At 49.1% G+C, this 24,124-nt stretch overlaps 1 protein-coding gene across 1 annotated transcript in view; it reads left to right on the top strand.

The window, feature by feature from the left end:
* The window catches only part of ISLR2 (immunoglobulin superfamily containing leucine rich repeat 2), a 12,605-nt gene extending 152 nt beyond the window's left edge, over positions 1–12,453 (top strand). The window contains exons 1-2 of the mRNA XM_060755802.2: positions 1–100; positions 3,607–12,453. The exon at positions 1–100 is cut by the window's left edge and continues 152 nt beyond it. Of these exons, the coding sequence (XP_060611785.2) occupies positions 3,614–5,803 (2,190 nt within the window). The 5' untranslated portion in view covers positions 1–100; positions 3,607–3,613 and the 3' untranslated portion in view covers positions 5,804–12,453. The remainder of the gene's footprint in view (positions 101–3,606) is intronic.
* Positions 12,454–24,124: the final 11,671 nt, after the last annotated feature.

Raw genomic sequence — 24,124 nt, 5'->3', positions numbered from 1 at the left:
GCCCTTCCTTGGAATCGGGGGGCCCCGCTCCAGCCTTGGGGGAGACGCCCCCCTAGACGGACAGACAGACCCGCCGCCGGAGCGCGCCCCACATCAGACGGTAAGGAGGGGGGTGTCGGGGCCCAAAGGGTGGGCGAGGGTCCTCCCCCCTTTAAAGACCTTGAAGGACCCCAGCAGAACTGGGGAAGGGGGGGGGGCTTTGGGGGGTGCCTGGCTTCCCATGAGGCAGGGCGTCGGGTTTTGGGGGGCTTCGGGGTTCCCAGGGAAGGGGCTTGGGGATAATGTTCGGGGGGGGGGGTCCGTATTGAGAGACCCCTCCCTCTTTGGACTTCCAGGCTTTTTCGCCTCAAGGGAGGGAAGGAGAGGGTGGGGGGGCTGGACGGCAGGCACGCCCCGAAGGCGGAAAAGGACCCGCTGGGGAGCCCCTCTTTTCCTCCGAGGGGGGGGGTGTAGTGGCCCTTTTGGGAAAGGAGGAGGAGGGGGGTCCCAGAGCCCTTCTTTTCCTCGGGGGGGGGGTGAAGTGGCCCTTTTGGGAGGTCCCAGAGCCTGGCTCCTTCTCCCCCCCCCCCCAACTCTCTCTCTCCGGGTGGGGTTTGCCCTCTCCGACCCCAGGGAAAGCAGCCCAGGGAGGGGTCTGTCTGTCTGTCTGTCTGTCTGTCGGGGGGAGGGCGAAGAAGGGAGGGGTCGCTCTCCGGTCTCCCTCCCCCCTCTCTCCCTCTCTCTCTCTGTCTTTTCTGGACGTCGCGGAAGGAGAGCAAAGGAAGGAGTCAGAGAAGGAAAGAGAGAGAGAGAAGGAAGGAGAGAGGGCAGGAGAAAGGGAGCATAGGAAGAAGAGAGAGAAGGGAAAGAAGGAGGGAGAGGAGGAAGAAGTAAGGGAAGGAGGAAGGGAGAGGAGGGAAGGAGAGAGATTAGAAAAGAGGAGGAGAAGGAGGGAGGGAAGGAAGGAAGAAGCGAGAGAAGGAAAAGAAGGAAGGAGGGGGAGAGAGACGGAGAGAAGAAAGAAGGAAAAGAAGGAGGAAGGAGGGAGAGAAAAAGAAGGGAGGGAGGGAAGGAAGGAAGGAGAGAAAGAAGGAGGGAGGGAAGGAAGGAAAAGGAGGGAGAGAAAGAAGGAGGGAGAGAAGGAAGGAAAAGTAAGGGAGGGAAGGAAGGAGGGAAGAAGGGAGATTAGAGAGAAGGAAGAAAGAGAAGGAAAAGAAGGAAGGAGGGAGGGAGAGAAAGAAGGAGGGAAGAAGGCAGATTAAGAAGGAGAGAGGGAAGGAGGGTGAGAAGGAGGGAGAGAAAAAGGAGGGAGGGAAGGAGGAAGAGGAGGGAGAGAGAAAGAAGGAGAGAAGGAAGAAGAGAGAGAAGGAAAAGAAGGGAGGGAGAGAAGGAGGGGAGAGAAAAGGAAGGAGGGAAGAAGGGAGATTAAGAAGGAGGGAGAGAAGGAAGGAGGGAGAGAAAAAGGAGGGAAGGAAGGAAGGAGGGAAGAAGGGAGATTAAGAAGGAAGGAGGGAGAGAAGGAAGGGGGAAGGAGGGAGAGAAGGAAGGAAGGAGAGGAGGAAAAAGAAAGAGAAGGAAGGAGGGAGAGAAGGAAGGCAGAAAAGGAAGGAGAGAGTGAAGGAAAGAGAATAATAATAATAATAATAATAATAATAATAATAATTGGGGAATATTTCCTGACCCATCACCCAGTCCTAGACATTTGGGAAGTGTGATCCAATACAACAGCCAGCCGAGGGATCTTGTCTGCTGTGGACTCCTCTTGTTGTGTTTCCAATAGTAATAATAATAATAATAATAATAATAATAATATTGTTATTTTTGCACCCCGCCTCAATCTCGGGGCATCTGACCTGGGGACAAACCCGATCAACAGTTTAAAATATAACACAATCAAGTTCATGAAACAACGACATAAAACAACATAAATCCACCATTGAGCAAACAACCCATCTCCTGATATTGGGAAGAACGTCTGGGCTCGGCCAAAATTATCTGGGGAAGGGTCTCATCAAAACCACAGGGGAACGTCCATGTTTTTAGATCCTTATGAAAGGTGGAGAGGGTGGGGGCCTGCCTCGTCTCCCTGGGGGGAGAGCTCCAGAACTGGGGGGCCACCACGGAGAAGCCCCCGCCTCTCGTACTCACCAACCGCACTTGTGATAGGTGGGTGGGGGTGGGGGGGTGGGAGTGCACTTGTGAGAGGGGGTGGGAGCGAGAGGAGACTCTCTCCAGAAGAGCTTAGAGATTGCACAGGTTCATAGATGTGGTAGCAAAGATAGGCAGGTTGCAAACCATTTCGGGCTTTGTAGGTGATGTTTTGTTGATATTGCTTTATGTTTTTGATTTGCTTTGAGTTGTATTGTTTTATGTTGTTGTTATGTTGAGGCCTCGGCCTTTGGAAGCCGCATCGAGTCCTTCGGGATATGCTAGCAGGGTACAAATAAAGATAATAATAATAATAATAATAATAATAATAATAATAATAATAATAGCTTGCACCTTGTAGTGAGACCCGAAACTTATCAGCAGTAGCCAATGGAGCTGTGTGAAGTGGGTGGGTGAGTGGACCACGCCCTGGAATTTGCTCTCCTTAACAACCTGGCTGCTGACCTTTGCACTAACGGCAGTTTCTGGCCCATCTTCAAAGGCAGCCCCAGGTAGAGGGCAGGGAGAGAAGGAAGGAGGGAGAGAGAAGGAAGGAGAGAGAGAGAGAAGGAAGGAGGAAGAGAGAGAAGGAGGGAGGGAGAGAAGGAAGAAGGGAGGGAGGAGGAAGGAGGGAGAGAGAAGGAAGGAGGAAGGGAGAGAAGGAAGGAGGAAGGTAGGAGGAAGGAGGGGGAGAGAAGGAGGGAGGGAGAGAAGGAAGGAGGAAGGTAGGAGGAAGGAGGGGGAGAGAAGGAAGGAGGAAGGGAGAGAAGGAAGGAGGAAGGGAGAGAAGGAAGGAGAGAGAGAAGGAGGGAGAGATAGAAGGAAGGAGGGAGAAGGAGGGAGAGAGAAGGAAGGAGGAAGGTAGGAGGAAGAGAGAGAAGGAGAGAGAGAAGGAGGGAAAGAGAAGGAAGGAGGGAGAGAGAAGGAAGGAGGGAGGGATGAGAAAGAGAGAGAGAGAAAGAAGGAGGGAGAGAAGAAAGGAGAGAGAGAGAAGGAAGGAGGGAGAGAAGGGAGGAGGAAGGAGGGGGAGAGAAGGAAGGAGGAAGAGAAGGAGAGAGAAGGAAGGAAGAGAGGAGGAAGGAGGACAAGAGAAGGAAGGAAGGAGAGAGAGAAGGAAGGAAGGAGAGAGAGAGAGAAGGAGGAAGAGAAGGAAGGAGGGAGGGAGAAGAGAGGAGGGAGAGAGAAGGGAGGAGGGAGGGAGAAGGAAGGAGGGAGGGAGAGAAGGAAGGAGAGAGATAGAAGGAAGGAAGGAGAGGACGGAGAGAGAGAAGGAGGGAGGGAGGGAGAAGGAAGGAGAGAAGGAGAGAGAGCTAGAAGGAAGGAAGGAGGGAGAGAAGGAAGGAACGACAAGACCAAGAGAAGAGAGGGAGAGAGAGAGAGAAACTGAATGAATCAACAACAACAACGGAGGGGGTGATGCATCTCTTGTCCTAACCGGCCCCTTCCTCTTCCTCCCCTCCTTCCTTCTTCCTTCTCCAGGGCCAAGATGCCGTCTCCTCCACTCCTCCTCCGGCTGTGCCTGTCGGCTGCCTGCTGGGCCTTCTTGGGGTGGGCCCCTCCACGGTTGGCCCACGCCTGCCCGGCGCCCTGTGCCTGCGTGGACAAGTACGCGCAGCAGTTTGCGGACTGCGCCTACAAGGAGCTGTCCACGGTGCCGCTGGGGCTGCCGTCCAACGTGACCACCTTGAGCCTCTCGGCCAACAAGATCTCCCTGCTGGGGAGGGGCTCCTTCGAGGGGGTGACCGGGGTGACCTCGCTGTGGCTGGCCCACAACCGCATCTCCGCCGTGGAGGAGGGCACGCTCTCCATCCTGGGCCAGCTGAAGAACCTGGACATGAGCCACAACCAGATCGTGGACTTCCCCTGGGAGGACCTGCGCAACCTGAGCGCCCTCCAGCTCCTCAAGATGAACAACAACCGCATGGCGTACCTGCCCAGGTGGGCCTTCCGCACCCTGCGCGACCTGCGCTCCCTCCGCATCAACAACAACCGCTTCGCCGCCTTGGCGGAGGGCACCTTCGAGCCCCTCACCTCCCTCTCCCACCTCCAGATCTACAACAACCCCTTCAACTGCACCTGCCAGCTCATGTGGCTCAAGAACTGGACCAAGAACACCTTGATCTCCATCCCGGAGCGGGAGGCCATCGCCTGCGCGGCGCCCGAGCCCTGGAAGGACCTCCCGTTGGCCAAGATCCCCGCCATACCCTGCTCCGCCCCCACCGTCGCCTTGACCTACCACCCCAACCTGGAGCGCACCTCGCTTGCCTACGGCTTGACCTTGGCTTTACACTGCCAGGCTTCGGGGTCACCTCCGCCGGAGCTCCAATGGCGCGTCCAGACCTCCTCGGGCCAAACTTTGGAGCTGCCCAATCGGAACAAGAGTGACCAGAGCGAGCAGAGTAACCGGCTGCCCTCGGAAGACGGCGCGCCAGAGCCTTTCCGGACCTTTAGCAACGGCACTCTGGTGATCACGCACCTGAGCAAGAGAGAAGAAGGCACCTACACCTGCCTGGCCAGCAACGAGATGGGCGCCAACCAAAGCTCCGTCCACGTTGCCCTGGCGGATGCCCCCAAGGACCCCGACTCCCCCGGGCTGCAACCCCCCCTCGGAGGAGGAGAGGGCAAGCCGGAGGGCAAGGCCTCCAAGAACAGCGTCATGAAGCCGGACGAGAGGAGCAAACCGCCGACGCTCTCCCGGCCCACCACGTCCCGGAACGTCCACGCTTCGCCGTCCGGGAGCGAGCTCCCAAGCAGCAGTGACCGGGCGGGGGGCGAGGACTCACCTTTCCAGCCCCCGCATTTCGAGAAGCGCTGTGGGCCCAGCCCTGAACCACGCTACGTCTCCAACCACGCTGCCTTCAACCAGAGCGCGGCCGCTCTCAAGCCCCACAGCTTCGACTTGGGCGTCATCGCCCTCGACGTGTCCGAGCGGGAGGCCAAAGTCCAGCTCACCCCCTTCTCCTCTTCCTCCTCCACGCCGGAGAAAGCGCACCTGAGGCGGCTCTACCTGTGCGAGGAGAAGCCTCCGGGAGGGCGGCCATCTTTGGTCCAGTGGTCGCGGATCGAGGAGGGCGTCAACGCCTACTGGTTCCAAGGCTTGCGGCCCGGCACCAACTACTCCGTCTGCCTGACCTATGCCGGTGAGGACTGCCCGGTCCAGGTGGTCTTCAGCACCAAGCAAGAGGTGCCCTCGCTCCTCATCATCGTGGTGGTCAGCATCTTCCTCCTGGGCGTGGCCACGGTCCCCTTGCTGGGGGCCACCTGCTGCCACCTGCTCTCCACCTACCAAGGCAAGACCTACAAGCTCATCTTGAGGGCCCGCAACCCGGACCAGATGGAGAAGCACATGGCCGCCGATTTCGACCCCCGCGCGTCCTACCTGGGTTCAGAGAAGAATGACGACCCCAGCGAGGTTGGGGAAGGGGTCGGAGAGGAAGAGGAAGAGGAAGAGAGCGGAGGAGGAGGAAGAGGGGAGCTGGGCAGAGCGGCCACCAGCCAAGGGCAGCTGGCCCGAGACGAGAGCATGGCGGCGAGCTCCCTGGCCGAATCCCAGTCCAAGACCAACCCGGAGGAGTTCGAGGTGGGCTCCGAATACAGCGACCGGTTGCCACTGGGAGCCGAGGCCGTCACCATCGCCCAGGAGATCAACGGCAACTACAAGCAGCCACCACGTTGAGGCCTCCACCAGGTTGAGGAGTGACCATCCGTCCACGCTTGGAGGTTGGAAGAGCCGTGGCCGTGGATTGAAGGACACAGCAGTTCTCGGGCTTGACTTGAGGGAGGCCGAGGCACATCGCCAACTGACCGGGCGGCCTTGACCACGTGTTTGCTGCCTGCGAGCGGAGGAGAGGGAGCACGGGTGCCGCGTGGACCCCTCGGTACAAGTTGGCTTTGCAAAAAGGTGTCTCCCTTAAACGTGGACAAAAGAAGGGTCTGTGTTTGCATCGTTGTCGTGTCCAGAGTGTCTCCCCTTCCCTCCAAAGCTCTTCAACCGTTGTGGTGATTATTTGAAGGATAGGTAAACAATACACTTATAGCTCTGTGTTCTAAGAGGGACAGATCCCACCTTGAATCATAACTGGGTTGCTGTGAGTTTTCCGGGCTGTCTGGCCATGTTCCAGAAGCATTCTCTCCTGACATTTCACCCACATAGATGGCAGGCATCCTCAGAGGTTGTGAGGCCCATCAGAAACTAGGCAAGTGAGGTTTATATTCTGTGGAATATCGTGAGCGGGAGAAGGAACTCTTGTCTGGGTTGTTGTGAGTGTTCCAAGCTGTCTGGCCATGTTCCAGGAGCATTCTCTCCTGATGTTTCGTCTGCATCTATGGCAGGCATCCTCAGAGGTTGTGAGATCTGTCCGAGACTAGGCAAATGAGGTTTATATGTCTGTGGAATGTCTTGGGTGGGAAAGAACTCTCATCTGGGTTGTTGTGAGTTTCCTGGGGTGTCTGGCCATCTTCCAGAAACATTCTCTCCTGACATTTCGCCTGCATCTTTGGATTGCATCTTTTTTAATTATTGAAGGCTTTCATGGCCGGAATCATTGGGTTGTTGTGAGTTTTCCAGGCTGTCCGGCCATGTTCCAGGAGCATTCTCTCCTGACGTTTTGCCTGCATCTATGGCAAGCATCCTCCGAGGTTGTGAGGTCTGTGGGAAACTAGAAAAATGAGGTGTATATATCTCTGGAATGCCCACTGTGAGAGAAAGAACTCTTGTCTGGATTGTTGTGAGTTTTCTGGGCTGTCTGGCCATGTTCCAGAAGCATTCTCTCCTGACATTTCACCTGCATCTACGGCAGGCATCCTCAGAGGTTGTGAGGCCTGTTGGAAACTTGGAAAATGAGGTTCATATGTCTGTGAAATGATGTCCAGGGTGAAAGAAAGAAAGAACTCTTGTCTCTTGGAAGCAAGTGTGAATGTTGCCATTGGCCACCTTGATTAGCATTTAATGGCCTTTCAGCTTCAAAGCCTAGCTGGTTGCTGCCTGGGCGAATCCTTTATTGGGAGGTGATTAGCTCACCCTGATTGTTTCTGGTCTGGGATTCCCCTGTTTTTGTTTTTATTTATTTTTATGTATGTATGTATTTATTTACTACATTGATATCCCACCCCTCTCAGCTCATTACAAATTGGAACATAATTAATGCATAATTAATTAATGTTTGGGGGAGTATGGACAATGGATGATGGGATCTGCAGTACCTTCAACTGACTCGGCTCTGACTTCCACAGACCACTGAGACCCCCACAAATAACACATGGGCCAAACCCGACACCCAGAACCCCCATTGCCAAAAGAAAATACTGGAGGGGGTTGGGAGGAATTGACAGTGATTTATGAGAGATGTAGAACATGACCAACATAAGATATTGGAAGGGTTTGGTGGGCATTGATCTTCAGTTTGGGAGTTGTAGTTCACCTACATCTGGAGAGCACTGTGAACCCAAACAACTATGGGTCTGGACCAAATTTGGCACAAATGTGCAATATTCCCAAATTGGAACACGGGTGGAATTTGGAGAAAATAGACCCTGGTATTTGGGAGTTGCAGTTGTGTGGATTTATAGTTCCCCTTCGATCAAAGAGCATTCTGAACTTCACCAGCACCCTGAGGATGACACATGAGGCGTGCACGAGGAGGCGGGGCCGAGACCCCTCGAGAATTGCCAAACGACCCCTCTGGGGGTCGCGACCCCCAGGTTGAAAACCACTGATCTAGGTCATATTTGGGAAGGCCCAGGGATGGCCCCAGGTAATTTTCAGATGTAAGAAAATGGAATTTTGGCGCCCCCCCCCCCACCAATCATTGAAAAATTTTATATATATATATATATATATATACACACACACACACACTCCTTTGAGGCACGAAGAGGGCCTCGGTGGTGGCAGCTTCCCCCTCCGCTACTCCGCGCTCCTTCCTCGCCAGGCTGGGCGCCAGGCTTGGGAGCCCAGCCTGGCGAGGAAGGGAAACTTTGAGGCATGGAGCAACGGATGGGCAAGGAAGTGGGTGCTGCCGAAGAGGGCCTTGGCAGCTTCCCCCTCGCCCCTCCGCTGCTCTGTGCGACTTCCTCACCAGGCTGGGTGCCAGGCTTGGGAGCCCAACCTGGCGAGGAAGGCATGCTCCCTGCATGAAGCCTCTTTTCCTGAGTGCGCGTCCCTCTCCTGGTGTTAGGAAGTGCGCGCCCTGCATTGCCCCTCCTTCCCTGCACACTTCCTAACGCCGGGAGAGGGACACACACCAGCGTTGTCTCCCTTGGCCTGCGAAGAGGAGGAGGAGAGGAAGACAACGCGTGCACACATGCGCACTTGTGAGGGAAGGAAGGAGGGAGAGTGAGCTTCTTCTGGGTGTTTATTTATTTATTTATTATTTGAACTTATGTGCCGGCACTCCCTTCCCTGGGGCTCAGAGCGGCTTACAAGAATGGTTAAGATTTAATAAAATTTAAGAGCAATTTAAAACAATTTAAAAACAGCAATATCAAAGATCAAAGGCCCGTCGAAACAGGTATGTCTGACATGCCCTGCGGAAAGCTGATAAGTCCCGCAAGGCACGGACTTCAGGTGGCAGAGTGTTCCAGAGCGATGGTGCCACTGCTGTGAAGGCTCTGTGCCTGGTTGCTGTTAGGCGCAAGGTCTTGACACTGGGAATTTCCAGTAGATCTTGGTCCTCAGAACGGAGGGATCTCTGTCTTGTCTGGATTCAATTTCAGTTTGTTAGCTCTCATCCAGTTAACCACAACCTTTGGCTTAACCATAACACAACTACTTCCTATGTGAGTTGCTGTTAGACGCAAGGTCTTGACACTGGGGACTTACAGTAGATCTTGGTCCTCAGAACGGAGGGATCTCTGGGGTTGGGAGGGGGTGAGGCGGTCCCTCAGGTACATCAGCCCCAGACCATGCAAGGCCTTAAAGGGGAGTCCCATCCCTTTGAAAGTGATCCGGTGCTCAATGGGTAACCAATGTTGTTCGGGGAAGGGGCGACTCAAGAGCTCCTCAAGTGTGCCCCCCCCCGAGACGTGCGCTCTACGCAAAAGCGTAATTTGCGTACCGCCTTGAGCCACCCCTGGGAAGGCCTGTTCAAAAAGCCAGGTTTTCACCAATTTTTGGGTGCTGTCCTTTATTTACTGTTATGATTGTAGAGTTTTTTTAACTACTGGTAAACCAGATTTTGTTCATTTTTGTGGTTGACATTGTCCACATTTTTGTCAGGAGAGAATACTTTGGAATGTGGCCATATAGGCCGGAAAACCCACAACAACCCAGTGATTCCGGCCATGGAAGCCTTCAACAATTCAGGCAGATGTGGATGTTGCCATTGGTCACCTTGAATAGTCGAGCCTTTCAGTTCCAAAGTCTGGCTGCTTACTGCCTGGGGGGAATCCTTTGTTGGGAGGCGTTAACTGGCCGTACAGCTTGGAAAACTCACCGCAACCCAATGATTATGGCCACAAAAGCCTTCGACAACACATTACATTATAACATTATAAGGCCCAATATTATATGCACTTTTAAATTAATATGGAGATTATCCAAAGGAGGAAGAATACAGACGATTTCACCGGAGTAGCAAATCCGAAGGTGTTAAATTATATTATACTGTTTAGAGTTGTTGCAAAGTTACTTTTTGGTGAGGTCTGTTGGAAACTAGGAAAACAGACCAACAGACAAGAGTTTTTCCTCCCTCCCTGGACATCATTCCACTTTCCTAGTTTCCAACATACCTCACAACCTCTGAGGATGCCTGCCATAGATGTGGGTGAAATGTCAGGAGAGAATGCTTTTGGAACATGGCCAAACAGCCCGAAAAACTCACAGCAACCCAGTGATGTGTCTTTGTATAAAGGGGCGGGAGGGGCAGGGGCTTGAAGCCAGATCAAGGGGGACCCCCCCCCCAAACCGGCGTCCTATATTATGCCGTTGTTATCCAATGTCAATAATCAATGGGGTCCTGGTGTTGTGTCATGTACAGTGTGTGGCTCTGGGGCCTCTCTGTGAGGTGCGTTCCGTGGTGGAGTAACAGGAGGAGGAGGCTCCAGCTTTTTGGGGGGCCTTTTTGCCCTGATCCCCTTTTTTCCAAACCCTTTTGCCTCCCTCCCTCACTCACTCCCGAAGACCCGCCATTCTTCCCTCCTTCCTTCCTTCCTTCCTTGTCCTGTAGTTTGTGGATAGGCAAGTGTCCTTTGCCCTTGGTGTGGATTTTGTGGTGTTGAAAAAGCGGCGGGGAAAATAATGACGATGATGATGATGATGATGATGATGATGAGAAGCAACTGGCAAATCTTACACAATATGAGGATTTAAAGATTTGGCGCTGGCACAAGCCAGTCAAGGGGGTCCCAGTGGTGATCGGCACACTGGGTGCAGTGCCTAAAGACCTTGGCCTGCACCTAAAAACAATTGGCGCTGACAAAATTACTGTCTGTTAAAGATAGAACTGCAAAGACTCAGTCAAGGTGGTCCCAGTCATAATTGGTACACTGGGTGCAGTGCCTCAAGACCTTGGCCTGCACTTAAAAACAATCGGCACTGAGAAAATTACCATCTGGTAAAGATAGAACTGGCACAAGCCATTAAAGGTGGTCCCAGTCATGATCAGCACACTGGGTGCAGCGCCTAAAGACCTTGGCCTGTACTTAAAAACAATTGGCATTGACAAAATCACTGTCTGTTAAAGATAGAACTGCAAGGTGGTGTAAGTCATGATCAGCACACTGGGTGCAGTGCCTAAAGACCTTGGCCTGTACTTAAAAACAATTGGCACTGACAAAATTACTGTCTGTTAAAGATAGAACTGCAAAGACTCAGTCAAGGTGGTCCCAGTGGTGATCGGCGCACTTGGGTTCAGTGCCTCAAGACCTTGGCCTGTACTTAAAAACAATTGGTGTTGACAAAATTACTGTCTGTCAAAGATAGAACTGCAAGGTGGTGTAAGTCATGATCAGCACACTGGGTGCAGTGCCTAAAGACCTTGGCCTGTACTTAAAAACAATTGGCGTTGACAAAATTACTGTTTGTTAAAGATAGAACTGCAAAGACTCTGGCACAAGCCATTAAAGGTGGTCCCAGTCATGATCAGCACACTGGGTGCAGTGCCTAAAGTGCCTAAAGACCTTGGCCAGCACTTAAAAACAATCAGCAGTGACAAAATTACTGTCTGTTACTGTCTGTGCAAAGACTCAGTCAAGGTGGTCCCAGTGGTGATCAGCACTTGGGTTCAGTGCCTCAAGACCTTGGCCTGTACTTAAAAACAATTGGCATTGACAAAATTACTGTCTGTTAAAGATAGAACTGCAAAGACTCTGGCACAAGCCAGTCAAGGTGGTCCCAGTGGTGATTGGCACACTTGGGCTCAGTGCCTAAAGACCTTGGCTTGCACTTAAAAACAATTGGCACTGACAAAATTACTGTCTGTTAGGGATAGACTTGAAAAGACTCTGGCTCAAGCCAGTCAAGGGGGTCCCAGTCATGATTTGCACACTGGGTGCAGTGTCTAAAGACCTTGGCTTGCACTTAAAAACAATTGGCATTGACAAAATTACTGCAAAGACTCTGGCACAAGCCAATCAAGGTGGTCCCAGTGGTGATCGGCACACTTGGGTTCAGTGCCTAAAGACCTTGGCCTGCACTTAAAAACAATTGGTGCTGACAAAATTACTGTCTGTTAGGAATAGACCGGCACAAGCCAGTCAAGGTGATCCCAGTGTAGATTGGCACGCTGGGTGCAGTGCCTAAAGGCCTTGGCCTGCACTTAAAAACAACTGGAGCTGACAAAATTACTGTCTGTTAAAGATAGAACTGCAAAGACTCAGTCAAGGTGATCCCAGTGGTGATCGGCACACTTGGGTGCAGTGCCTCAAGACCTTGGCTTGCACTTAAAAACAACTGGAGCTGACAAAGTGACCATCTGGCGAAAGGCCACCCTACTGGGATCCGCACACATTATTCCCACTTGGGAAGGGTCTGACTTGTGATCCAATACAACAGCCAGCAGAGTAACCGTGTCTGCTGTGGACTCATCTTGTTGTGTATCTTATAATAATCTGGTGTGGAGAGTGGGGAGGGTGGGAAGGTTGTCTTTGCAGATTGGCACCTTTGGGACTCTTCTTTTTGCCAGGGGGAAACCACCATGGATACTCACAATGTGCCCAAACCTCATTGTGCCATTTCCTCTTGTGTGTGAAGAAAGGAAATAAAAGAAGCCGTGGTTGTTGGGCCGCTTTTTGTTACTTTCGAAGGACAACAAGGACTCTGTGTTTCTGTGGATCAGTGGGAACGAAATCATATGGAAATGTATTAAAAACCGACGGGGAAAAAGGCGAGTTTTGGGGGTCTTTCTTTTGGGGGGATTTCGGTTTGGATGGGAAATAATCCCCAATAATAATAACAACAACAACAACAATCCCTTGGCAAGTCAAGGATCCCTTCGCCGCTCTCCAACTCCAAACCCTTTTAGTTTGAAACGGAGGTGGGATCAAGTGGATTCACTCGAGAGCGAGATCGCTTTGAAGCCTTCCTTGCAGAGAAGGAAATGTCTATATTCTGCCCGGTTTTCCCCGCGGGATTAATTAGCCCACGGATATAGCTCAAGGTTTGGAGGAGAGGCTGGAGTGTTTCGGACTCCATTCGCTCTCCTTGGATGGGCGCACCCAGGCGGCGTCGCTCTGCTCTTTCGGTTTCCACGCGGGATTCTTCCTTTGCGCTCTCTTCCCAAAGGAAAAACCTACCTCGAGGCATGTGGGGACCTCAAGGAGGAGTAAAAGAAAGAGATTGCTTTCAAATCGCCTCCATGTTTTGGTGTAAAGAGAGAGGAGAAGGGCGAGAAAGCGATGCGTAAAAGAGCCGAGGCTGAATCCACTCGCTTTCAGTTTCCATGCGTAATTCTTCCTTTCATACGTAATTCTTCTTTTGCGCTTTGTTCCAAAAGTCAAATCCTACCTCGAGGCACGTGGGGACCTTAAGGAGGAGTAAAAGAAAGACTTAGCATTCATAACTCCCAAATATTTCGGTAAAAGAAGGGTGACAAGCCATGCGTAAAAGAGCCGAGGCTGAATCCACTGTTTCCCTGCGTAATTCTTCCTTTGGTGCGAAATTCTTCTTTTGCTCTTTGTTCCAAATGCAAAGTCCTACCTCGAGGCATGTGGGGACCTTAAGGAGGAGTGAAAGAAAGAGATTGCGTTCATATCTCCTAACCATTTTGGTGTAAGAAGGGAGGAGAAGGGCGAGAAAGCCATTCGTAAAAGAACCGAGGCTGAATCTACTCGCCTTCGGTTTCCGTGCGTAATTCTTCCTTTGCGCTCTGTTCCAAAAGCCAAAACCAATCTCAATGCATGTGGGGACTTTAAGGAGAAGTAAAAGAAAGACTTAGCATTCATGACTCCCAAATATTTTGGTAAAAGAAGGGTGAGAAGCGATGTGTTAAAGAGCCGAGGCTGAATATACTCGCTTTCAGGTTCCCTGCGCAATTCTTCCTTTGATGCGAAATTCTTCCTTTGCCCTCTGTTCCAAAAGCCAAAACCTACCCCGAGGCCTGTGGGGACCTTAAAGAGGAGTAAAAGAAAGTCTTAGCATTCATAACTCCCAAATATTTTGGTAAAAGAAGGGAGGAGAAGGGCGAGAAAGCCATGCGTAAAAGAACCGAGGCGAAATCTACTCGCCTTCGGTTTCCGTGCGTAATTCTTCTTTGGCGCTCTGGTCCTAAATCCAAAACCTACCCCGAGGCGTGTGGGGACCGTAAAGAGAAGCAGGCTCGTAGCAAGGATTTTGATGGGGGGGGGGGCCGACTGAGTCTGAGTGAAAGAGGGTCTACTCTAGCAAACCTTTTGTATCGTTACCCCAATAATACCCCCATGCATATGGGATATATTGAGCATGGTGATCAGATCTTGATATGAATAAACATAAGTTTAAATAATGCACCAGTAAGACCTTTTCGCAGACCACCATGAGAATTTCGGGGGGGGGGGTGGGTCTGAAGCCCCCAAAGCACCCCCCCTCCGGCTACATGCCTGAGGAGGAGTAAAAGAAAGATATTGCTTTCAAATCGCCTAAATATTTTGGTGTAAGGAGGGAGGAGAAGGGTGGGAAAGCGATGCGTAAAAGAACCGAGGCTGACTCCACTCGCTTTCAGTTTCCCTGCGTAATTCTTCCTTTCGTACATAATTCTTCTTTTGCCCTTTGTTCCAAATGCAAAATCCTACCTCGGTGCATATAGGGACCTTAAAGAGGAGTAAAAGAAAGTGTTTGCGTTCATATCTCCTAACCATTTTGGTGTAAGAAGGGAGGAGAAGGGTGGGAAAGCCATGCGTAAAAGAGCCGAGGCTGAATCCACTTGCCTTCGGTTTCCGTGCGAAATTCTTCCTTTACGCTCTGTTCCAAAAGCCAAAACCAATCTCAATGCATGTGGGGACCTCAAGGAGGAGTAAAAGAAAGGGATTGCTTTCAAATCGCCTCAATATTTTGGTGTAAGGAGGGAGGAGAAGGGCGAGAAAGCGATGCGTAAAAGAACCGAGGCTGAATCTACTCCCCTTCAGTTTCCGTGAGTAATTCTTCCTTTGGTGCGAAATTCTTCTTTTGCCCTCTGTTCCTAAAGCCAAACCCTATCTCGAGGCATACAGAGACCTTAAAGAGGAGTGAAAGAAAGTGTTTTCGTTCATATCACCTCAATATTTTGGTATAAGAAGGGAGGAGAAGGGCGAGAAACCGATGCGTAAAAGAACCGAGGCTGAATCCACTTGCTTTCGGTTTCCGTGCGTAATTCTTCCTTTGCGCCCTGTTCCAAAAACCAAAACCTACCTCGAGGTAGGCATGTAGCCGGGGGGGGGGGGGGGGGGGGGCTCGGGGGGCTTCAGCCCCCCCCCGAAATTTTCATGGTGGTTTGCGAAAAGGCCTTACTGGTGCATTATTTAAACTGTTATGTTTATTCCTATCATGATCTGAGCACCATACTCAATATATCCCATATGCATGATGGGGGTGTTATTGGGGTAATGATACAAAAGGTTTGTAGGCTAGACCCTCTTTCACTCAGACTCAGCCCCCCCCCCCGAAACTCAGCCCCCCCCCCGAAACCCCCCCTGAAAAAAAATTCAGCCCCCCCCCCCCCCCCGAAACGAAATCCTGGCTACGGGCCTGCCTCGAGGCATGTGGGGACCTTAAAGAGGAGAAAAAGAAAGTGTTTGCGTTCGTATCACCTCAATATTTTGGTGTAAGAAAGGAGGAGAAAGGTGGGAAAGCCACGCGTAAAAGACCCGAGGCTGAATCCACTCGCTTTCCGATTCCGTGCGTAATTCTGACCCAAAAACAAAGCCCGACTTGGAGGCCTGTGGGGGGGGGGTGACACCCTCAGGAGGAATGAAAGGGACAGGACTGCTTTCATGTCTCCTAAACATTTGGGTGTAAGGAGGGAGGAGAAGGGAGGGGAAGCGATGCACAAAAGGACCCAACAATTACGCACAAAAGAGAAAGTCCTAGGAGACGGAAAAAAAAGGGAAATTTGCTGGGAAGATACATATAAAAATGGCTTTGGTTTCACTCCCAAATGGATTCAGGTTTTGTGTGGTTTTATTATTTGCTCTATTATTATTTAAATAACAAATAAATAAATAGTATTAAATAATAAATAAAATAATAAATAAATAATATTATTTATTACTATTTTGCTCTATTATTATTATTATTATTATTATTATTATTATTATTATTATTACATTTTCCCATTCCTCGCCATTGCATGTCTTTTGTTTGTTGTGTTTATGGCGACCCTGCCTGAGGCGGAGTCCCACACCCAAGGGAGTTTTCTTTTGGGAAGGTTTTTTCTTCACAAAGGGAGGTAAGTGGGTTGCCTGTGGCTTCTTCCTTCCCTCCGAGGGAGGCCGAGAGAGAGTGACTTTCCTTCCAAACTCAAGAGTCAAGCCTTTGTTGTTGTTCATTCGTTCAGTCGTCTCCGACTCTTCGTGACCTCCTGGACCAGCCCACGCCAGAGCTCCCTGTCGGCCGTCACCACCCCCAGCTCCCTCAAGGTCAGTCCGGTCACTTCAAGGATGCCATCCATCCACCTTGCCCTTGCTCGGCCCCTCTTCCTTTTGCCTTCCACTTTCCCCAGCATCATTGTCTTCTCCAGGCTTTGCTGTCTCCTCAAGCCTTAGCCTCCAGTAATTAAAACAAATTAAATTACTGTATATACTGGAATATAAGCCTAGTTTTTCAGCCCTTTTTTAGGCTGAACCCCCCTCAACTTATACTCGAGTCAATGTTATTTATTATTTTACTCTGTTGTTATTATTATTATGACATGTATTATTTTACTCTATTTATTATTATTATTAAATGTATAATTTCACTACTATTATTGTTATATTACATTAATTATTTTACTCTATTATTAGTTATTTCATTGCTATTATTTTGCTCTATTATTATTATACATTTATTATTTTACTCTATTATTAGTTATTACATTGCCATTATTTTGCTCTATTATTCTTATTATTACATTTATTATTTTACTGTTATTATATTGTCATCATTTTGCTCTATTATTATTACTGCATTTATTATTTTACTCTATTATTATTATTATTACTGTTATTATTACTGTTATTATTTTACTCTATTATTATTATTATTATTACATTGATTATTTAACTTTATTATTACATGTATTATTTTACTCTATTATTACTGTTATTACATTGCCATCATTTTGCTCTATTATTATTATTATTATTATTATTATTATATTTATTATTTTACTCTATTATTATTACCTATTATTTTACTCTATTATTACTGTTATTACATTGCTGTTATTTTGCACTATTATTATTGTTATTATTACATTTATTATTTTACTCTATTATTATAACTGTTATTATTAGTTATTATTTTACTCTATTATTATTATTATTACATTTATTATTTTACTTTATTATTACATGTATTATTTTACTCTATTATTACTGTTATTACATTGTCATCATTTTGCTCTATTATTATTATTATTATTATTATTATTGCATGTATTGTTTTACTCTATTATTACTGTTATTATTACATTTCTATTATTTTGCTCTATTATTATTACATTTATTATTTTACTCTCGCTATTATTATTGGAATGAAATATAAGCATATTTACATGGAAGAAGGTTAGAATAATGATTTAATCAGAGTTGGTCACCCATATCTTAAATTACAGTTTTATGTAATTAATGCCCCAATTAATGTAATTTTAATGGTATCTATTTTTATTTTGAAATTGACCCACCGCTGCTGCCTTTCCCGCCCTCGGCTTATCCTCGAATCAATATGTTTTTCCAGTTTTTTGTGGTAAAATTAGGTGCCTCGGATTATATTCAAGTCATCTTATATTCCAGTATATTTTTTATTAACAGAATATACAATTAACCATTTTTCCAAACATGTGAAAATAAAGAACCGATATCTATGACATGGTATTACATGGGAAAGTACATCATAGAATCATAGAATCATAATGCACAGATTTTCCAGTTGTCAACTGTTCAATGCTAAGGCTTCCTGTCAAAATGAAACTGTAGAGGAGAGTCTACTGAACAAGCCAGTACCTGCCGCATACGTTGCTTAAGTCGCACTGACCGACCGTCTGCGCAGGGTTCCATATTTTGCACTTTAACAACACAACCGTTCAATGCTAAGGCTTCCTGCCAAAATGGAACTGTAGAGGAGAGTCTACTGAACAAGCCAGTACCTGCCGCATATGTTGCTTAAGTCGCACTGACCGACCGTCTGCGCAGGGTTCCATATTTTGCACTTTAACAACACAACCGTTCAATGCTAAGGCTTCCTGCCAAAATGGAACTGTAGAGGAGAGTCTACTGAACAAGCCAGTACCTGCTGCATACCAGGACTGCCATCTGTTGAGGAGTTATGAAGGTGGAGGCATTACTTTTCATTCAACCCTCATAATTTCTAACACACTTCGCAACCTCTGAGGATTGATTTTTGTCATTTGGGAGTTGTAGTTGCTGGGATTTATAGTTCTCCTACAACCAAACTCCACCAATGAAAGAATTGAACCAATCTTGGCACACAGAACTCCCGTGACCAACAGAAAGTACTGGAAGGGTTTGGTGGTGGTGACCTTAAGTTTTGGAGTTGTAGTTCACCTCCATCCAGAGAGCACTGTGGACTCAAACAATGATGGATCTGGACCAAACTTGGCATGAATGCTCAATAGGCCCAAATGTGAACACTTGTGGAGTTTGGGGGAAACAGACCTTGTAGTTGCTGTGATTTATAGTTCACCTACAATCAAAGAGCATTGTGAACTCCACCAAGGATAGACTTGGGCCAAACTTTCCACACGGAACCCCCATGACCAACGGAAAATACTGCAACCACCCTTGGTGTCCCAACTCCCAGGTTGAGAAACACCAGGGGCGGCTCATCCATTACGCGAAGTAAGGGGTCGCAGAACACTTTTTTTTTTGCCAGGGGAGCAGAGGCGCCTCTGTAAATGCCCCTCGACCACCACTTGAGGAGCGCCCCCTCAGCTCACAACAGCCCTGGCAGTCCGGGGGGAGCCTCGGCTTCCTTGCCTTGCTGCCGGGGGATCCTCTTCCCAAAGGGGCCGGGCCCTTGAGCCTCGCCTGGCCCCTCTCGTTCCTGCTCCACCCGGCCACCGGATGCGCAAGCAGAGACAGCGCTCAATCATTCTCCGCGTTCGATCCCTTCCCCATGACCGGCTCCCTTTCCTGATCCCCCGGTGCTCCACCCGCCTCCTCTCCTCTCCCCAATCCACGGGTGGGCCAAGGGGCGGAGCCGCCGTGCCTGGCCCGCTTCAGGTCCGGAGGTGTGTCTGAAGACCTCAGCGTGCGCACCAAAAGTCGCCTCTTCTCCTGACTTTCTCTTCAGCCATTGGGACCGAGAGAGAGAGAGAGAGAGAGAGAGAGAGCCCCTCCGGCTGGAGGTATCTCCCACCTCCGCTCCCTCCTTTGTTTTTGTCCCTACCTTCAGGAAAGGTGGGCATCTCCACCTACCAAAAAGTCACCTCTTCTCCTGATTTTCTCTTCAGCCATTGGGACCGAGAGAGAGAGAAAGAGAGAGAGAGAGAGAGAGAGAGCCCCTCCGGCTGGAGGTATCTCCCACCTCCGCTCCCTCGTTTGTTTTTGCGCCTACCTTCAGGAAAGGTGGGCATCTCCAACTCTCTCTCTCTCTCTCTCTCTCTCTCTTGGTCCCAATGGCTGAGGAGTAACTCAGGAGAAGAGGTGACTTTTGGTGCACACGCCGGGGTCTTCAGGCATGCCTCTGGACCTGAAGCAGGCCAGGCAAGGGAGCAAGTGCGGCAAGTGTAGTTACTGGGATGTATAGTTCACCTACAATCAAAGAGCATTCTGAACTCCACCAAGGATGGAATTGAACCAAATATGGCACACAGAACTCCCACGACAAACAGAAAATATGTATCAGTGATTGGTTGGGGGGGACGGGGACGTGCCAAAATACTGTTTGCTTACCATTGAAAATTACCTAGGGCCGCCTCTGAGAAACACTGAGGTCGGCCACCCCGTTTGTGCACACCTGTGGGTCTCGCCCTATTTCAGGCCCTCTGCAGAATCGGGAGATATAGAACGGGGTTTTCCCCGCAGCCCGTGCTTTAGCAGATATAACAATATCAACATTTTAGAGCACATTACCCATGTGAAATTCTCATTATGGATAAATGGCCTCTCGTGAGCCCGTTTTAATTGAGTTTTATGCTCGAAGACATCCAAAGCGGGGAGGAAATACAGCCATCTCCACATCCAATTAATTAGAGAGTAATAGATTTCTTTTTTCCTTTCTGCCCTCTAATATTTCTTCTGGGAATCTAGTTATGATGAGATATGGGAGATGGCTCAGATGGCACGATTTCCTTTGAGATCGGGAAAGGAATGGAGACAGATCAAGGCGGCAAATGCCAGTTTCTCTCCAGAGATGGTGTCGCACACGGAACATGGAGCAAACCGCCCACAGCCCGGAGATCTGGAAAGTTTCTGCTCTCGTTTATTTACACTGCAAACCTGGAAGTCAGACTCCCCACATGAAAGGGAATTGACACTCAGAGAAAGAGGCCCCCGGACGGCACGCTTTCATTGGGAGAGCCCCATTTTTCGAGAGAGTTACAAGCTGGGTAGATGCGGGGAATGATGCCGTGGATGTGGCGTACCCGGATTCCAGGAAGGCCTTCTTGGACAAGGTCCCCCATGACCTTCTGGCAAGGAAACGAGTCCAATGTGGGCGAGGCACAACTACGGTGAGGTGGATCTGGAATTGGTTAAATGGACGAACCCAGAGGGTGATTCTCCCCAAGGCTTCCTCCTCTTCCTCCTGGAAAGAAGTGACGAGTGGAGTGCCATCCGCAGGGTTCCGTCCGGGCCCGGTCCTGCTCAGGATCTTCATTCATGACTTAGATCAATGATGGGCAACCCTTTGAGTTTGGTGTGTCAATACTCGCCAAAAAAACGAGCATAACTCGAGTGGGGTGTCACTTCGAGAAAAACCCCATAGTTTCATTATATTTATAGTTTAATAACAAAAATATATTATTGTAATATATAACTGTATTTAATAAACCAAAAACTAATTATTTAACTTACCTGCTTTTTCTATAATGCCATATATCCGAGGATTTAGAGCTGAGGATTAAATGTCCTTCTTGGGATGCAGCCCCATCTTCAATGTATGCAGCTGTGTGTCATCGAAAATGGCTACGCATGTCAGTGTTGACACACGTGCCATAGGTTCGCCATCATGGACTTAGATGAAGGGCGAGAAGGCAGGATCATCAAGTTTTCAGATGACACCAAATGGGGAGGGAGAGCCAAGACTCCAGAGGACAGGAGCAGGATTCAAAACCACCTCCACAGATTAGAGAGATTTTTTTTGTGTCAGGACAACCAGTCAGATTATATTACATTTCTAACAGAACAAAGCAAACAAACAAACAGACAAAACACAAAATTTGTGAGTTTGGTAGTTGGTTAAATGTCCTTTGACCAGTATCTGGCCACTTGGAGAGCTTCTGGTGTTGCTGCAAGGAGGTCCGTGTGCATTGTGCAGAAGTGACAAGCATGATGGGCCAAAACTAACAAAATGAAGTTCAACAGGGACAAATGCAAGAGACTCCACTTAGGCAGGAAAAACAAAATGCAGAGAGACAGAATGGGGGACGAAGCCTGGTAAGTTGCTTTTAAAGGGCACCATATTGCAAGGGAGTTTTTCAAGAGTGCAATACTCAAGGCGCAATTGCAAACAGTGCCAACAAAGAGAAAAAATAGGACAAGTGCAAAGAAGCCAGAATGCATGTCCAAAGAACTTCTAACTGTGCTAAGACTCAAAAGAGACATACACAAGAAGTGGAAAAAGGGAGAAATCACCAAAGAAGAATTTGCAACATTCCTGCTTCTTGGCAGGGGGTTGGACTGGATGACTCTTCCAACTCTATGATTCCATGATTCTAAGAGCAGGATGTGTGAAAAAAAATCTTGGAGTCCTCATGGGAAGGAAGCGGAACACTAGCCAGGAATGTCATGGTGGCTAAAATAAGTCAATGGGATGTTGTCCTGCATCAAGAGGAGCCTAGTGTCTAGATCCAGGGAAGTCATGCTCCCCATGCTCTATTCTGCCTTGGTTAGACCACACCTGGAATCACACTGTGTCCAATTCTGGGCACCACAATTGAAGGGAGATGTTGACTCTAAGCCGGAATGTGTCCAGAGGAGGATGACTCAAATGATCACGGGTCTGGAGAACAAGCCCTAAGAGGAGCGGCTTAGGGAGCTGGGCATGTTTAGCCTGAAGAAGAGAAGGCTGAGAGGAGACAAGATAGTCATGTATCAATATGTGAGAGGAAGCCACAGGGAGGAGGAGGAGGGAGCAAGTTTCCTTTCTGCTTCCTTGGAGACTAGGACGCAATGGAGGAATGCCTTCAAACTACAAGAGAGGAGATTCCATCTGAACATGAGGAAGAACTTCCTGACTGTGAGAGCCGTTCAGCAGTGGAACTCTCTGCCCCGGAGGGAGTGTGGTGGAGTCTCCTTCTTTGGAAGCTTTTAAGCAGAGGCTGGATGGCCATCTGTCAGGGGTGATTTGAATGCAATATTCCTGCTTCTTGGCAGAATGGGGTTGGACAGGAGGGCCCATGAGGTCTCTTCCAACTCTTTGATTCTATGATTCTATGACTGTGAGAGCTGTTCAGCAGTGGAACTCTCTGCCCCGGAGGGAGTGTGGTGGAGGCTCCTTCTTTGGAGGCTTTTAAACAGAGGCTGGCTGGCCATCTGTCAGGGGTGCTTTGAATGCAATATTCCTGCTTCTTGGCAGGATGGGGTTGGACTGGATGATGGCCCAGGAGGTCTCTTCCCACTCTAGGATTCTATGATTCTATGACTGTGAGAGCTGTTCAGCAGTGGAACTCTCTGCCCCGGAGTGTGGTGGAGGCTCTTTCTTTGGAAGCTTTGAAATAGAGGCTGGATGGCCATCTGTCAGGGGTGATTTGAATGCAATATTCCTGCTTCTTGGCAGAATGGGGTTGGACTGGATGATGGCCCAGGAGGTCTCTTCCCACTCTAGGGTTCTAGGATTCTGTATCTTGTGTGGTTGTAACGTTGAGTGTTTGTGGGTTACAAAAAAAGTTTATGATATGAAATGTCTCCCTTCAGGTTCAGACTAGAACCCAAAGCGAACACAGGGGAGTCCATCCCAATGGCCAGTACCGTTTTTGAGTTGCAAATGGAAGGTCCCTTTCATTGATCATTTCCAATCCATGACGGGGTTTTCTCGTTGCCTTTTAGTGCACTTCCACTCCCCTCCCACCCCATTTCCTGCGGTGCACAAACTCACTTAATAATTCACACATTTTCTGTCTTCTCCTCCGGGCTGTGAAACACAGGGAGAAAAGTAAAATGGTGATTGTTTTTTCTCTCTCCCCCTCCCAATGAATAACTGATGAAGCAAAACCATATTAAGTCCACCTGCCTGAGCGAAGGAAGGCAGTTCCCCTTCAATTATATATAAAGGAACCATCACGGTTGCCTTTGTCTTAAGACGCCTGGGATGGAAGGGACGCTTGATGCGAGAGTAAGCAACCCAAGATCACCTTGAATGGTGTCGTTCTGGGCATGCCTTCTTAGAAGGAGGTGCCACCCAGTCAAAAGAGGTCTATTCCCAGAGGAAAGAACGTCATTTAAACCAACGAGCGTGGTCCAGAATCATGTTGGGGAGATCCATCTCCATAAGTAGATCTAGAACCGGGCCGTTGCGTAGTCTCCATATTCAATAGGAAGCCACAATTACATTATTACATAGCAGAGCAACATTGATATCTAATGCTCATAGGGTCATAGAGTTGGAAGAGGCCTCCTGGGCCATCATCCAGTCCAACCCCATTCTGCCAAGAAGCAGGAATATTGCATTCAAAGCACCCCTGACAGATGGCCATCCAGCCTCATAGACTCCTAGAGTTGGAAGAGACCTCCTGGGCCATCCTCCAGTCCAACCCCATTCTGCCAAGAAGCAGGAATATTGCATTCAAAGCACCCCTGACAGATGGCCATCCAGCCTCATAGAATCCTAGAGTTGGAAGAGACCTCCTGGGCCATCATCCAGTCCAACCCCATTCTGCCAAGAAACAGGAATATTGCATTCAAAGCACCCCTGACAGATGGCCATCCAGCCTCATAGACTCCTAGAGTTGGAAGAGACCTCCTGGGCCATCCTCCAGTCCAACCCCATTCTGCCAAGAAGCAGGAATATTGCATTCAAAGCACCCCTGACAGATGGCCATCCAGCCTCATAGACTCCTAGAGTTGGAAGAGACCTCCTGGGCCATCCTCCAGTCCAACCCCATTCTGCCAAGAAGCAGGAATATTGCATTCAAAGCACCCCTGACAGATGGCCACCCAACCTCATAGAATCCTAGAGTTGGGAGAGACCTCCTGGGCCATCATCCAGTCCAACCCCATTCTGCCAAGA

This window comes from Anolis sagrei, chromosome 9 (genome assembly GCF_037176765.1).
Source record: "Anolis sagrei isolate rAnoSag1 chromosome 9, rAnoSag1.mat, whole genome shotgun sequence".
NCBI classification, from domain to species: Eukaryota; Metazoa; Chordata; class Lepidosauria; order Squamata; family Dactyloidae; genus Anolis; species Anolis sagrei.
Note: the sequence above shows the minus strand (reverse complement) of the source record. Positions and strands in the feature narration are given on the sequence as shown.